The sequence below is a fragment of the Marmota monax genome, unplaced genomic scaffold (genome assembly GCF_021218885.2).
Source record: "Marmota monax isolate L192 unplaced genomic scaffold, Marmota_monax_Labrador192_F-V1.1 WCK01_AAM20220418_F8-fsc00152, whole genome shotgun sequence".
Classification (NCBI taxonomy): domain Eukaryota; kingdom Metazoa; phylum Chordata; class Mammalia; order Rodentia; family Sciuridae; genus Marmota; species Marmota monax.
The window spans coordinates 213,538-227,002 of record NW_026694348.1 but is presented as its reverse complement, the minus strand read 5'-3'; the positions used below and the strand labels follow the sequence as shown (position 1 = coordinate 227,002).

The 13,465-nt window shown below is 44.8% G+C and overlaps 2 protein-coding genes across 9 annotated transcripts in view; one reads left to right on the top strand and one right to left on the bottom strand.

The window, feature by feature from the left end:
* Kat2b (lysine acetyltransferase 2B) overlaps window positions 1-3,905 on the bottom strand; it is a 102,610-nt gene extending 98,705 nt beyond the window's left edge. For 3 of the 8 annotated variants that reach the window (XR_009228912.1, XM_058586564.1, XM_058586565.1), the window contains exon 1: window positions 3,524-3,903. Coding sequence is in view for 6 of the 8 variants with exons in the window: in XM_058586564.1 (XP_058442547.1) it covers window positions 3,524-3,826 (303 nt within the window). In the remaining 2 variants the exon portion in view is untranslated. Of the gene's footprint in view, window positions 1-3,523 lie in introns of all 8 variants that reach the window. The other 5 variants (XR_009228913.1, XM_058586566.1, XM_046467726.2 and 2 more) reach the window with 3 other exon arrangements.
* Window positions 3,825-4,547, top strand: LOC124109182 (basic proline-rich protein-like). The gene has a single exon (XM_046467717.1). It carries the CDS (start codon window positions 3,825-3,827, stop codon window positions 4,545-4,547), a length of 723 nt encoding a protein of 240 aa, XP_046323673.1.
* Window positions 4,548-13,465: the final 8,918 nt, after the last annotated feature.

Below are 13,465 nucleotides of genomic sequence, written 5' to 3'. Positions count from 1 at the left end.
GACACAAGATTGTCAGACCTGCACTGTGTCACACACAAGCAAAAATGACCCTCTGAGGCAACCTTTGCCAGGACACAGTTCAAAGAACTCTACCCTGGATCCTGCAAAACAAGTTTGTGTGTTTTTTTTTTTTTCATTTCTTTCTTTTTTGTCCCCCTCCCCCTCTTTCTGGGGTGTGGCATTCCACCCTGGCTGTGAACTAGCTCCCTTCTTTATTGTTTTGTCTGTGAAGTTTAAAGGCCATATCTCTGATCAGGTCTGGTGCTTGTTTTCCTTTCAATAACCCCTAGTAAACTACATCTCTTTCCAGATCCCACCTCTAACCTCTCTACTCTCTTTCCAACTTGCCACGGGGCTATGGCAAACTGTATAACAATCTGTCATCTGGGGCCTGCTATAGCAACTATGGTGACAGGCTGAGAAAGAACCCCAGATTCTGCACTCTCAGAGACTCATCATACCCAATCAAGCCCAATTAAAAAAAAAAAAAAATGTTGGGCCCACACCTGCAATCCCAACAAGTCCAGAGATAGAAGGATCACAAGTTCAACACCAGGTTGATCAACTTAGTGAGACACTGACTTAAAATAAATTGTAGAAGGGGCAGAGGGGTGTAGCTCCATGGTAGAGCAGCCCTGGGTTCAACCCCCCAGTACCACACACACAAAAAAATCTGAGATGTCACTCCTCAATTTAAGAGTCTTGGATTCCCCAGCACCCACTTGGCCACACAACAGCCTTCCCAAACCAGGGACTCCTGGCAATGGAGGCCTGGCTTGGGTTGGCCCAGCTCCAAGCTTACAGATCTGCTTTCAGTTTCTTCACTACAAGAAGTTTTACCCCACCCACCCTGCACTGCCAAGAGTCCTCAGCAGCAAATGACACTTCCTCTAGGAAGTCATTCCTATACTACCCATGCCTCTAAAATATGAGCTGCCCTGCTCAGAGTCCTTACACCACTCCAAGTTGTTTTTGTTTTTGTTTTTTTTTTTTTTGGTACTACGGATTGAACTCAGGGGCACTCAACCACTGAGCCACATCCTCAGCCCTGGTTTGTATTTTATTTAGAGGCAGACTGTCGTCACTCAGTCGCTTGGCACCTTACTTTTACTGAGGCTGGCTTTAAACTCACCAACCAAGCGGGGATTACAAGTGTGACCACCACAATGGGCTCAAGTAAGTATTTTCTTTCTTTCTTTTTTTTTTTTTTTTTTTGGCAGTGCTGGGGATTGAACCCAGGTGAACCCAGGGTTTTGTGCATGCAAGGCAGGCTCTACCAACTGAGCTATATCCCCAGCTCAATTAAGTTTTTTCTAAACTTCACTGTAATTGGTCCACGGTCTTCCTCCCTAGAACTTCAACACACACATCTACACAAGCATGTGTGCATGTTAGTAACTCCATAACAGATCCTGAGTGTCACAGGCCAACCACACACCAAGCACAATGCCTGGCACCCAGTTGAGACCCCTCAAAATATTTGTTGAATAAATCAGCTAGTAAAAATTGACCCATTCAATTGCTCAGCAGCAGAGAGGCCATTAATAAGAGAGGTTTTCCCTTCTGTGAGTTCAGTTGAGAATGTGAACAGGAAACTCAAGTCAAAAACTTTAGAAGACATGCTTCATCTCACTCATGGAAATCTTAATACATGGGAGGTGTGTGAATGTGTGTGTCTCTTCCCTGCCTCAATGAAGGTCAAATATATGCATGGTTTTAGATACAACCAAAACTTCAGGAAAGTTCTCAGAAATTAAGATAACAGCAGGCAGCAGGAAGAAGAGGTGCAGGTGATAGGAAATCAATAAATAAATTTTAAAATAAAGCAAAGGCAGAAACACTGAGCTGACTCAGTTCTTACACTAGCCCACTGTAGCCATCAAGTAATTGAATGCACTCTTGATTCTACCCAGAGTTTTCCCTTTTGCCTGTTACACTTTCCGGTCCTCTTTTATAACCAACTCCTGGGCTTCCACCTTCTTTGAGAAGATACTCCCCACTTGATCTTTTTTGCATTCCTTCTTCAGAAATACCAGCTGTGTGGCATCATTATTTCACAGTTCCCAATTTCTCAGCTGAATTCAGAAGGAACTAGTAATATACTGTCCAGGTATGAATAAAGATCTTGCTACACAGAAGGCAGTCAGAGAACTAGCAAAGTTTCACCTGGGAGTTTATTAGAAATGCAGATTATCAGCCCCACCCCAGACTTTCAGATACAAAGTCAGCAATAGGACCGGCTTCCCAGCTGATTCTCATGCATATTAGTTTGAGAAGCCCTGGGCTAGATCTTCTATTCACTCCACAAAGGTTAAATGAGCAAAGATAGGAGGACAAAGTAAAAGCTCAACAACATTAGGCAATGCTGTGGGAAAAGGGTAAGCACAAGCATTCAGCTACCATTAAGAGTTCCTGTAAATACCAAAAGCATCCCCACCAGGGAGACATTCTAGCAGGACTAATAATCGGCACACCAAAATTCCAAAGTGCCACTGCAGCACAGTTTGGGGAATATGGAATGTATGAACTTGACCCTGTTTGCAGCAGGCGGGAAGAATAGATGGGAGGTGTGTGTGTGTGTGTGTGTGTGTGTGTGTGTCTTCCCTGCCTCAGCCACAGGCCGCAGGAGCTGACAAGGCCAAGTCCCCGCCCCCCTCAGCTGTCACCCTGTCAAAACAAAGCCGCTGCTGACAGCGCAGGGCCAGTCCACCCCGCGGCCTCGGGCAATCTCCTATCTCAGGAGCAAAGCCCTCACAACTGGATCTGCAGCTGGGGGCCACAGGGTGCCTAGAACTGGCATGGAGAGGAGATGGCAAGGAATGTGTCCTCAAACTGAGCAGTAGCGCTCGCCGCGCTGGGCTGTCACCTTGCCAAATCCTGTTTACACCCCGAGCAGCTGGGACGGCGCTTTAACTAAACAAGTAATAATACAATAATGACAGGGCTGTCACCGCGCGCCGAGGCCTCCAGGCGCCACAGGACCCTCGCCTCAGGCCATGCCCACCTACCCACCAGCATGTTCCTCCCTTTCCTTTCCCAATGCTCCGAAGTCCAAGACCTTCTCCGCCCTCACTCCTAGAACCCAGCTCCTCCCAGTAGGAGTAAGGCTAGAGGTCGAACGTAGAGAGGACCGCTCAGATCCCCCAAAAGATGTTATCCCAGTTTTGGTTAGTACGCCACACCAAATACGGCTCCACTCCCGTCAAAGTGGCTCCGGCGAGCTCCTACAAAGCAACAAAGCCCCAGGGTAGCCCGGGAACTGGACCCCGAGGCTACTCTTTCCACGGGGTTGAAATGAAGCTCTCTCCTTCTGGGTGAATCCCCTTCTTCCAACCCAAGACTCTTATCCGAGAAGCAGCTAATTGCGCGCGGGCGACAGCAGCACTTCCGCGGTGCAGCGGCCCCAGGCGGGAGGCGGGAGACTGGAGGCGGGAGGCAGAGGTGGGGGCGGGGGGAGGGGCGGGGGGTCCCGCGGGCCGGGCCCCTGGCCCCCAACTGCGGTCTGGGAGCGCCGAGCGGGTACCTTGCAGGCGGAGTACACTCCGAGTTTCTCCAGTTTCTTGGCCCGCGGGGCGGAGCGCAGCTGAGCCTTCTTCACCGCGATCCGGGCCGAGCCACCGCCTCCCGGTCCTTCGGCCGTGCCCGCCGCAGCCACTGCTGTCGCCGGACCGCAGGCGCCCGAGCCCCCGGCGGCGGCGGCGGCGGCACAGGGGGAGCCCTGCGGCGGCGCGGGCGGCAGCGCTGCGGGCGGAGGGGGCAGCGCCCCGGCCCCGGCCCCGACTCCCGCCCCGCAGCCGCCCGGCCCGGCCCCGCCAGCCTCGGACATGCCGCCCCAGAGCACGGCAGGAGGCGCGAGTGTCAGGCGCCGCCGCCGCCAGGGTCTCCCGCTCGGGCTTTGGTCGTCGGGAGCGCGAGACCCTCCCCCACGCCCTCCCGCCCCCTGCGCCCACCCCCCTCCCCGCCCCCGCCCGCCCCCGCGCGCCGCTCGCCCGCCCGCCCGCCCGCCCGCTCCGGCCGCGGCCCGCGCGCTGAGGGTGGCGGCGGCAGCGGCAGCTGCTCCCCGAGGAGGGAGGGGACTAGCGGCTCCGCGGCCGCCGCCGCCACTGCACACGCCCTCCCCCGGTTCTCCTCCCCGGGGCTCTGCTCCGCGCCCTGGCCGCGGACATGTTCTTCGGGGCTGCGGACCGGCGGTGCGCACGGGCGAGTGCCGGCCTCCGAGTGTGCGCCGGGCTGGGAGGCCCCAGCCGCCTCTTTTCCGCCGCCCGCGGGTGTGCGCCCCCAGCCCTGGAGTCCCTACACCTAGCGCTCGCCCGCCAGGGGGCGAGGCCAATCCCCGGGTGTGGGTGAGAGTGAAGATGAGGGTGGGGGTAGGGGCTAGAGCCCCGGCACCTGCTGGTCTCCTCCCGCCCCCCCCCCGTCCCCGCTCTGCGCCCCCTCCCTCAGCGGACCCGCACTCGCAAGCCCTGGGGAGGGAGGACCTCCCAGTCACTCGTCCTTCCACTCGGTTCCACCCTCTCTCTGAGCGGAGACAACTTCCTCCACCCTAGCGGGAGCCCGAGGAAAAAAATATTTTTGAAAAATACCCGTCCATGCTAATCCTTTTCTTTGTTGCTAATTCACCAAAATAAAGGCGTAATGTTTTCCTGGTCTCTTTTTAAATACTTTTCTGTCCAACTTTTTTATTGTTAGTATTTAAGAACGCTTTCTTTCCGTAACAAGTTCTGGATCAAATCTGTCAAAAGAGGAGAAGGACTCAGAATATATTCTGTAATTTTTGTTTGAAAGTGTCGGTTGCTAACAGAACGACTGTCTAAAAGCATTGTCAAAATAAAAACTACGCGCAGTGGAAAGTTTGAACACGGCAAGTTGAACAGGGTTCGTCTCGGATTGGTAGGATTATAATCTACTGCTCTTTTCGTAAGTATTAAATAGTTTCAAAATTGATACCACAATGCATATTAGCCAGGGAGAAAAAAATAGGCAACATCCAAGAGAATGAATATTGATTTTGGCTTCAAACTTAACCACCCCCCCCCACACACACACACACAGTATTTCAACTGTTGCTGAAACTTGAAAACCATTGTTTTTATTGTTGCTGATGACAATGAGGACGGTGTTCACTACTGTGGAGCACACATTTCACTTTTGTGTTTGAAAATTGTGCACCATTGGTGGACTTTTCTAAAGCAGGTTTTAAAAACCCAGCACTATTTCTTCGGACCATTTACAACTGCCCTACTTTTGCAGAGCGAGCGTTATCAAATGTAATATGGGTCAAAATGTGCTTATGATTAGATTCTTTGCATGCTTTATAATTCTTGTCCAGTTCTAGCCACAGATTCCTTAAAGGTTGTGGTTTTCCTTGGACACATTCCCTTTACCATCCTGTTTATTACAGTTAATTTCCTCTATCCTTTTTCCAGATTCTTTGTTCTTTTAACTCGTAATGCAGAGTGATGTGTTTAAAAGGTTAGAAAAGTTTGTAGATCTGAACAGCGATGTTATGCAGGGCAAAAAGAAATATCCCTTCCCAGCTTGAGTCCAGTCTGAAGATCTGGAATGGCAGAGCCCTAATCAGGTTCCATCAGAAGGATCAGGACAATTAACTTCAGGTTTCCTTTCTCAGCTTAAGGTGCTTTGTCTTACCATTGTTATTCTCTTTCTCTACTGAGATGTTCTGCAGGGCTTTTGGGGTTTTTTGTTTGTTTGTTTGTTTGTTTGTTTGTTTTCCCTGGGGGGGGGGGTACTGGGGATTGATTCATCCCCAGCTCTTTTTTTATTTTTTAAGACAGGTTCTTCCTAAATTTCACAGTGAGAGCCCCAACTATCTTAGTTTGTTTGTTTGTTGTTGTTATTTTCCCCCAACTATCTAGTGACTGTGATTGTTAGATCAAATTTTATTCTTTTTTTTTTTTTTTTTTAAGTACTGGTGATTGAACCCAGGGCCTAACACATGCTAATCTAGTTCTCTACCACTGAGCTATGTCCCCAGTCATTTTCATTTCATTTTGAGACAGGGTCTCAAAAGTTATCTAGGCTGGCTAGGTGTGGTGGGGCATACTCTTAACCCCAGCAACCCAGCAGGCATGAGGATTGCAAATTCAAAGCCAGCCTCAGCAATTTAGCAAATCCCTAAGCAACATAGGGAGACCCTGTCTCAAAATAAAAAGAGCTAGGGATGTGACTCAGTGGTTAAGCACCCCTGGGTTCAATCCCCAGTACCCCCCATCTCCACCCCCACCCCCAAAAAAAGAAGTTATTTAGGCTAAACTTGAACTTGCAGTTCTCTACTTGAGTTTTAGAAGTTTCTGGGATTCTGACATGACATACCTGCCTAAAGTTTTTACACTATGATATTAACAGATACTGATATAGGGGTTTGGATGCCATTTTGTAGGCTTTTTTTCAAGCTGATGGAATGATCCACCTGATATTTTGTTCATTTCACTGGATGTAAATGTTTCCCCAAAAAATTTTTTGGGCCTGGGGCTGTAGCTCAGTGGCAGAGCGTGAGGCATTGGGTTCAATCCTCAGCACCACATAAATATAAAATAAAGGCATGCTGTCCATCTACAACTACAATTTTTTTTTTTTAAAGCCAGACATGGTGGCACACACCTATAACCCCCAGCACTCAGGAGGCTGAAGGCAGGAGGATCACAAGTACAAGGCCAGCCTGGGCAACTTAGCCAGTCTCTGTCTTGAACTTGAAAAATAAAAAGGACTGGGGGTGTAGCTCAGTGGTAGAGTACCCTTGGGTTTGATCTCTAGTGCTGAAGGGGCCTGGACCCTACTTAGTGGTGCTCATGCTGAAAGTTTGGGGGTGCAATGTTGTTATGGTTTACATATGAGGTGTCCCCTAAAAGCTTACGTGTGAGAGGATGCAAGAACATTCAGAGGTGAAATGATCAGAATATGAGAATTGTAACCTAATCAGTAGATTGATCCACTGATAGTGATTAACTGGGTGGTAACTGCAGGCAGGTGGGTGTGGTTTACATTTTGTCCCTGGTAAGCAGATCTCTCTCTGCTTCCTTGCTGCCATGTGTGAGCTGGTTTTCATCTACCATCTTTCTGCCTTGAGCACCTCATCTTGGACCCAGAGCAATGGAGCATGTAGACATCTAAGGACTGAGACCTCTGAACACCAAATGAACTTTTCCTCCTCTAAAGTCATTCTTATTAGATGTTTTGGTCACAGTGACACACACACACACAAAAAAAAAAAGAAAGAAAGAAAAGAAAGAAAGAAAAAGAAAAAAAAAACTACTAATACAAATGTCTTCCCATGCAATTTCTTAATGCTGTGTACTTTTGTTGCCAAAAGCTAGGTCTTTATCCCCAAAGCCAACCCAATAACAAAGATATGGTTTTGAGAAAAAGAAAAAAGTTTTATTGCTTTGCTAGCAAAGGAGAAACACAGGGGACTCCTATCTCAAAGGCTCTGATTCTGCCCATTTGAAGAACAGCAGGCTTTAAAAAAAAAAAAAGAGAGAGAGAGAGAGATGATTCAGGGAAAATGAGATTAGGGAGGAGAGATCAGGAAGGTGAAGATCAGGGAGATCAGGAAGAAGAAGTTTATGGAAAAGAAGATCAGGGAGGAAAAGGTTAGAGAGAAGAAGGTTGGGAAAAAGAAAAAAAAAAAAAACATGTAAGTTTCAAAGCCACAGGGAGAGATGCATCAGAAAGTAAGATGATGCTTAGGGAAATGGGCAGACAATGGAGATGTGATACAGCAAGTAGAACAAAATGTAATGCTAAAATCAAGGTAGGTAGTTCACTGTATCGTTCTTTCCAAATTCTCTATATGTTTGAAAATGTTGGGCAAACTCAGATTTATTATTAACCCTTCATAACCAGGATCCCCCTCCTAAATTGTAATAGAGCCACTCCTTTGGAATTATCTTTTTCTCCCGCTATACAGCCTCCTGGCTCTCCATAATTCCTAATCATTTTGCAAGGTTTATGTCCTCTTCCCTTTGCCCAGCAACCTAAATTCTAAAGGAGCGCCTCATCTATTTGGTTCCAAATAATCTTTAGATTTACAGGACCCAGAACATTGGATGACTTTTTTAATTTCCCTCCTTGTCCTTTAGTTCTGTAAATTACTGTAAAGTAACCTGTCTGGGGCTGGGGATATAGCTCAGTTGGTAGAGTGCTTACCTTACATGCACAAGGCCCTGGGTTCAATCCCTAGCACCACAAAAATAAAAAAGTAACCTGTCTATCTAAAAAGAACCCAGGAACTACCCCCAGGGAGTAGAGATCCATTGCCTTTGTTCTAGAGAAGAAGAACAAAAGAAGATAGTCCAGCAACCCCAGGAGTCTGAGGCAGAAGGATGCAAATCTGAGGCCAGCCTCAGCAATGTAGTGAGCCTTTCCATAAATTAACAAGAACCTGTTTCAAACTAAAAAATAAAAAATAAAAATAGGCTCACGTTGTAGCTCAGTGATGAAGCACTTATCTAGCATGTGTGAGGCCCTGGGTTCGAATCTCAGCACCACATATAAATAAAAATAAAGTTGAAGTTCTATCAATAACTAAAAAAATTTAAATAAATAGATAAATAAATATTTTAAAAACTGAAGGATTAAGGGTGTAGCTGTGTAGTTCAGTGGCAAAGCACCCTTGGGTTCAATCCCCAGTGCAAAAAGTAAAAAAAAGAAATTAAAAATGAAAGAAAAGATTGACAAAGACCCCACTCAGCACATAGTCTTCCTGCCCTGCTTCTCTTTTCCATTCTTATAAAAATCCTTTGTAAGATGGACATCATTACCATAGGTATATGTAAGACTGAACATATGGTGCGATTCTACATTGTGTACAATCAGAAAAATGAAAAGTTGTGCTCCATTTGTGTACAATGAACAGAAAGGCATTCTGCTGTCATATACCTAATTAGAACAAATAAACAAATTTTTTAAAAAAAGAAAATTCAAAATATATTTTTATTTTTTATTTATTTATTTTTAATATTTATTTTTTAGTTATTGGCGGACACAACATCTTTGTTTGTACGTGGTGCTGAGGATCGAACCCGGGCCGCACGCATGCCAGGCGAGCGCGCTACCGCTTGAGCCACATCCCCAGCCCCCAAAATATATTTTTAAATTGAAAAAAAAAACCTTTGTACAACTCACCCCCCAACCCCACCCTATCCCCCAAGATGTACCATCCATTTTCTTCAGGTCCAGCCCTTGAATAAACCTGACTCCTTTCCACCAACTCTCCTCTCCCAAGTGTTGGCCTTTGAGCCAGGGGTTGTGGCACACACTTGTAATCCCAGTGACCAGCTCCAGCAATTTAGGAAGGCCCTAAACAAACTACGGAGATTCTGTCTCAAAAAGACTTGGAAATGTAGCTCAATGATAGAGCACCCCTGGGTTCCATCCCGGGTACCAAAAACAAAAACAAATAACAACAACAACAACAAAAAAAAAAACAAGTGTTGGCTTTGGAGGGCAGGCAGCCCTGACTTATTCTGGTAACAAAGCCACCCTCAGAATTCAGGAGGCAGGCTTTTTGCAGGATGTTTTGAATCAGAAGTAGCCAACCTCATTTTAATCCTCCCTGAAAACCATCAGTGTCTGAATGGTGAATGGCTTCTGACATCTACTGAACATTATTTTTCATTATTCTCCCTGCTGCCCGACCCCCCCACCCCCAGCATCCATACTGCCTTAGGCTAAAGGCCCACAGTTTCCAGGCCTATTCAAAGTGTGTTATAAGCACCAGGCAGGGAATTCTCCATGGTAAAGGATTCGGGGAGCTTGCTGCCTCCTCCTCATCAGGCTGTTGAAAGCATTTAATAAGCTCTTCCTATGCACAGTGCACTTTTAAGAAGTGAACACCAAGAAGATAAAAGGCAGTGTCCTAGTTTACTAAGAATTTGCCACTTTTCTGCCAGGCACAGTGGTGGCACATGCCTGTAATTCCAGAGATTCCAGAGGCTGAGGCAGGAGGTTTGCAAGTTCCAGACCAGCCTCTGTCAGCAAGACTCTGTCTTGAAATAAAAAATAAAAATAAAAAAGGTCTGGAGATGAAACCCAGGGGTAGAGCACCCCACTGGGTCCAATCCCTAATTGGGGGTTAGGGGGACAAACATAAGAGAAAGATTTAAAAAGAGACACAGAAATCTCTTAAAATTAGTTGCCTTTTACAGGGCACTCTTGTGAGAAAACTTACTCTACCACCACCCCCAGCTTTGATACAAGGGATTAAACTCACGAGCACTTTATCACTGAGCTACATCCCCAGCCCTGCAGCCCCCCTCTTTTTCTTATAAAATATTTTATTTTATTTATTTATTTTTTTAATATTTATTTTTTAGTTTTTCAGCGGACACAACATCTTTGTTTGTATGTGGTGCTGAGCATCGAACCCGGGCCACACGCATGCCAGGCGAGCGCGCTACCGCTTGAGCCACATCCCCAGCCCATAAAATATTTTCTTTTGAGACAGGGTCTTAGTAAGTTACTTAGGGCCTTACCAAATTGCTGAGGCTGGTTTTGAACTTGCAATCCTCCTGCCTCAACCTCTCAAGTCATTGGGATTATAGGCATGCAAGACCATGCCACAACTTCCTAACTGATCTCTCTGCTTTAACCCTAATTTTCTCTCCACAGAAGAGTTTTAAAATTGTAACTGCAAACCTGATACTGATGACACAATTCCCTGCGTAAAACCCTCCAATGATTCTCTCTCTCTCTCTTCTTTTTTTTCCCTAATTTTGAGATAGGGTCTCAATAAATTGCCCAGGCTGTTTTCAAATTTTCCATCTTCCTGTCTCAGCCTCCTAAATTGTTGGGATTACAGGTGTGTACCACCATACCTCCTAATACTTAAAGCACAGTCTTGACTTCATGATATTAAATAATGTGGAGCTGGCAAAGCCTACTACTCCCTGTGGGCAGCGCAGATGGTCTTCAATTTATGATGGTTTGACCTATAAATCTTTCACTTTACTATGGTGCAAAACCATACCCATACACTCATTCTACTTTTCACTTTTATTAGAGCATTGGATAAGTTACATGAGATAGTCAACACTTTATTATAAAGTAGGCTTCGGGAAAATAAAATAAAATAGGCTTCAGTGTTAAATAATATTACCCAACTGTAGGTTAATGTATTCTGAGCATGCTTAGGGTAGGCTAGATTTAGCTATGATGTCGGTAGGTTATGTATTAGATGCATTTTCCACTTGTAATGTTTTCAATTTATGATGATTTATTGGGACATAAACCTACTACAAGTCAGGAAGCATCTTTATTCTTCAGCCAAACTCAGGAAGTTCTTTCCTATTGAAACCCCCCCGAGTTTGAGATGAAACTCAATTATCTGCTTCCAATGGCAGGTGGGATCTGTGTAAACTGCAGGCTTCTGCCGCTGAGAAAGCCTGTTTAGGAGCTAATCATAGCAGGGAATGCCTGCTACAGTCCCCTCTGAGTGTCCCAGCTGGCAAAGCCATATTCTTTTTTTTTTTAATCAGTATTTTTTAAAATATTTTTTAGTTGTCAATGAACCTTTATTTTACTTATTTATATGTGGTGCTAAGAATCAAATCTAGTGCCTCACACATGCTAGGCAAGTGCTCTACCACTAAGCCACAACCCCAGCCCAAAGCCATTCTTTTCTACTACTAAGGAGCAGTGAAAGGCATGCTGCAGCTTTTTTTTTTTTTTTTTTTTTTTTTTTAAGTACCAAGGATTGAACCCAGGGGCACTGAACCACTGAGTCATATCTACTGCCCTTTTTATATTTTATTTAGAGACAGGGTCTTCATGAGTTGCTTAGGGCCTTACTGACTTGCTGAGACTGGCTTTGAACTTGTGATCCTCTTGTCTCAGCCTCCTGAGCCACTGGGATTATAAGCATGTGCCATGTGCCCAGTCATGCGCAGCTCTTGCCCTCTAGTATCATTGCAGACCCCAGAAGCTCACCACCAATTTCTTTTCCAGGTCTTATCTCATAAATTTGAAAAATGAAATTAACTGTTATCTTCTAGTTGGCTATGCCCTTAGGAAGACCCTGTCTCAAAATAAAATATATTGAAAGAAAAAGTTTGGGAACTTTCCAGTAACCTTCATTCAGGTCCACCCCAATTCCACCCCCCCCACACACTCCCCCCACCCCCCCTCCACACACACACACATGAAAGTTTGGCTGGAATGTTTGGAATATGTGTGGAATGTTTGATTATTTTCCTGGAGTGGTCTTTACATTTGAAAAAAAAAAACAAAAAACTTTAATCCGGGCCTATTTACTATCCTAACTTATTCAGTGCCTCTGAGATTCTGCTTTTACTATCTGGTGTGGACACAATGTGGCTAGACCCTACTCATGCAGTATCCAGTGCTCAGACATGCCTTTCCAACTCAGAAAAGCAAGTTTTTCCAGACACTGTGGAACCTGCTTGTAATCCCAGGGACTCAGAAGGCTGAGGCAGGAAGATCAAAACTTTGAGGTCAGCCTCAGCACTTTTGGGAGGTAGCTAAGCAGCTTAGCAAGACCTTATCTCAAAATAAAAATAAAAAGGGCTAAAGATGTGACTTAGTGATTAAGTATCCCTGGGTTAAATCTCCAGTACAATAAAATAACAATTAAGGGGAGTTTTATTTTTCTTGGCCTTCTGATTTATTTATTTATTTACAGTGCTGAGAATCTAACTTAGGGCCTGGAGCATGCTAGGCAAGTACTCTACCTGGAGCTATACTCCCAGATCTGCTTTGTATTTTAATTACTAATACATACACTTGCTGTGCCACTTTACCTACCATTTGCAAAGAAAGTACAATGTAAATAAGAGAAATGAAACCTGTTTCTTTTTTTTCCCTCTAAATTCAAGCAAAATGACTTGCTGTTTTTCTAAAGCCATACATAATTATCTATTGCTTTAAGCAACTGAAAATTATATATGCAAATTAAATTTCCAAAGAACCAAAATTTGGTATGACCTAGATTTTCCAGAATGATCTGAATATCATGAATTTTATTCTCCTTAATGCCAGATAATTGTTTAAAATATAAGGGATTCTCATTCTCTACTGTAAAAATGTATGTATGTGTGTGTGTGTGTGTTGTGTGTGTGTGTGTGTGTGTATATATATATATATATATATATATATATATATAATTTCACAAATTAGGGGGAAAAATTTCTCACAAAAGATTTGTAGTTTAGGGTCCAATTACTGGAGAAAACTGGTTTCATTTTTTAAAATTCCTTATTGGCTGAGCATACCAATGCTGGCCCTTTATGTCAGCAAAGTACAGATAACTATGTGCCAACCTATGAAACCGGTTATATATCAGCAACTACAAAGAATGAAGTATTCGATATGTAATGGGATATTCTTCTAAACCATAATTTTATATTGTTATGAAATATTTTAAAAATATAGAAAAGTAAAGTGATGTAGTATCTATATTTGCCAAGCATATCCCTCTCCTGCCCCTTTT

Bases quoted from the DNA above. Each gene is read 5' to 3' on its own strand.
- LOC124109182 (XM_046467717.1), top strand. From the start codon at position 3,825: ATGCCGCCCCAGAGCACGGCAGGAGGCGCGAGTGTCAGGCGCCGCCGC.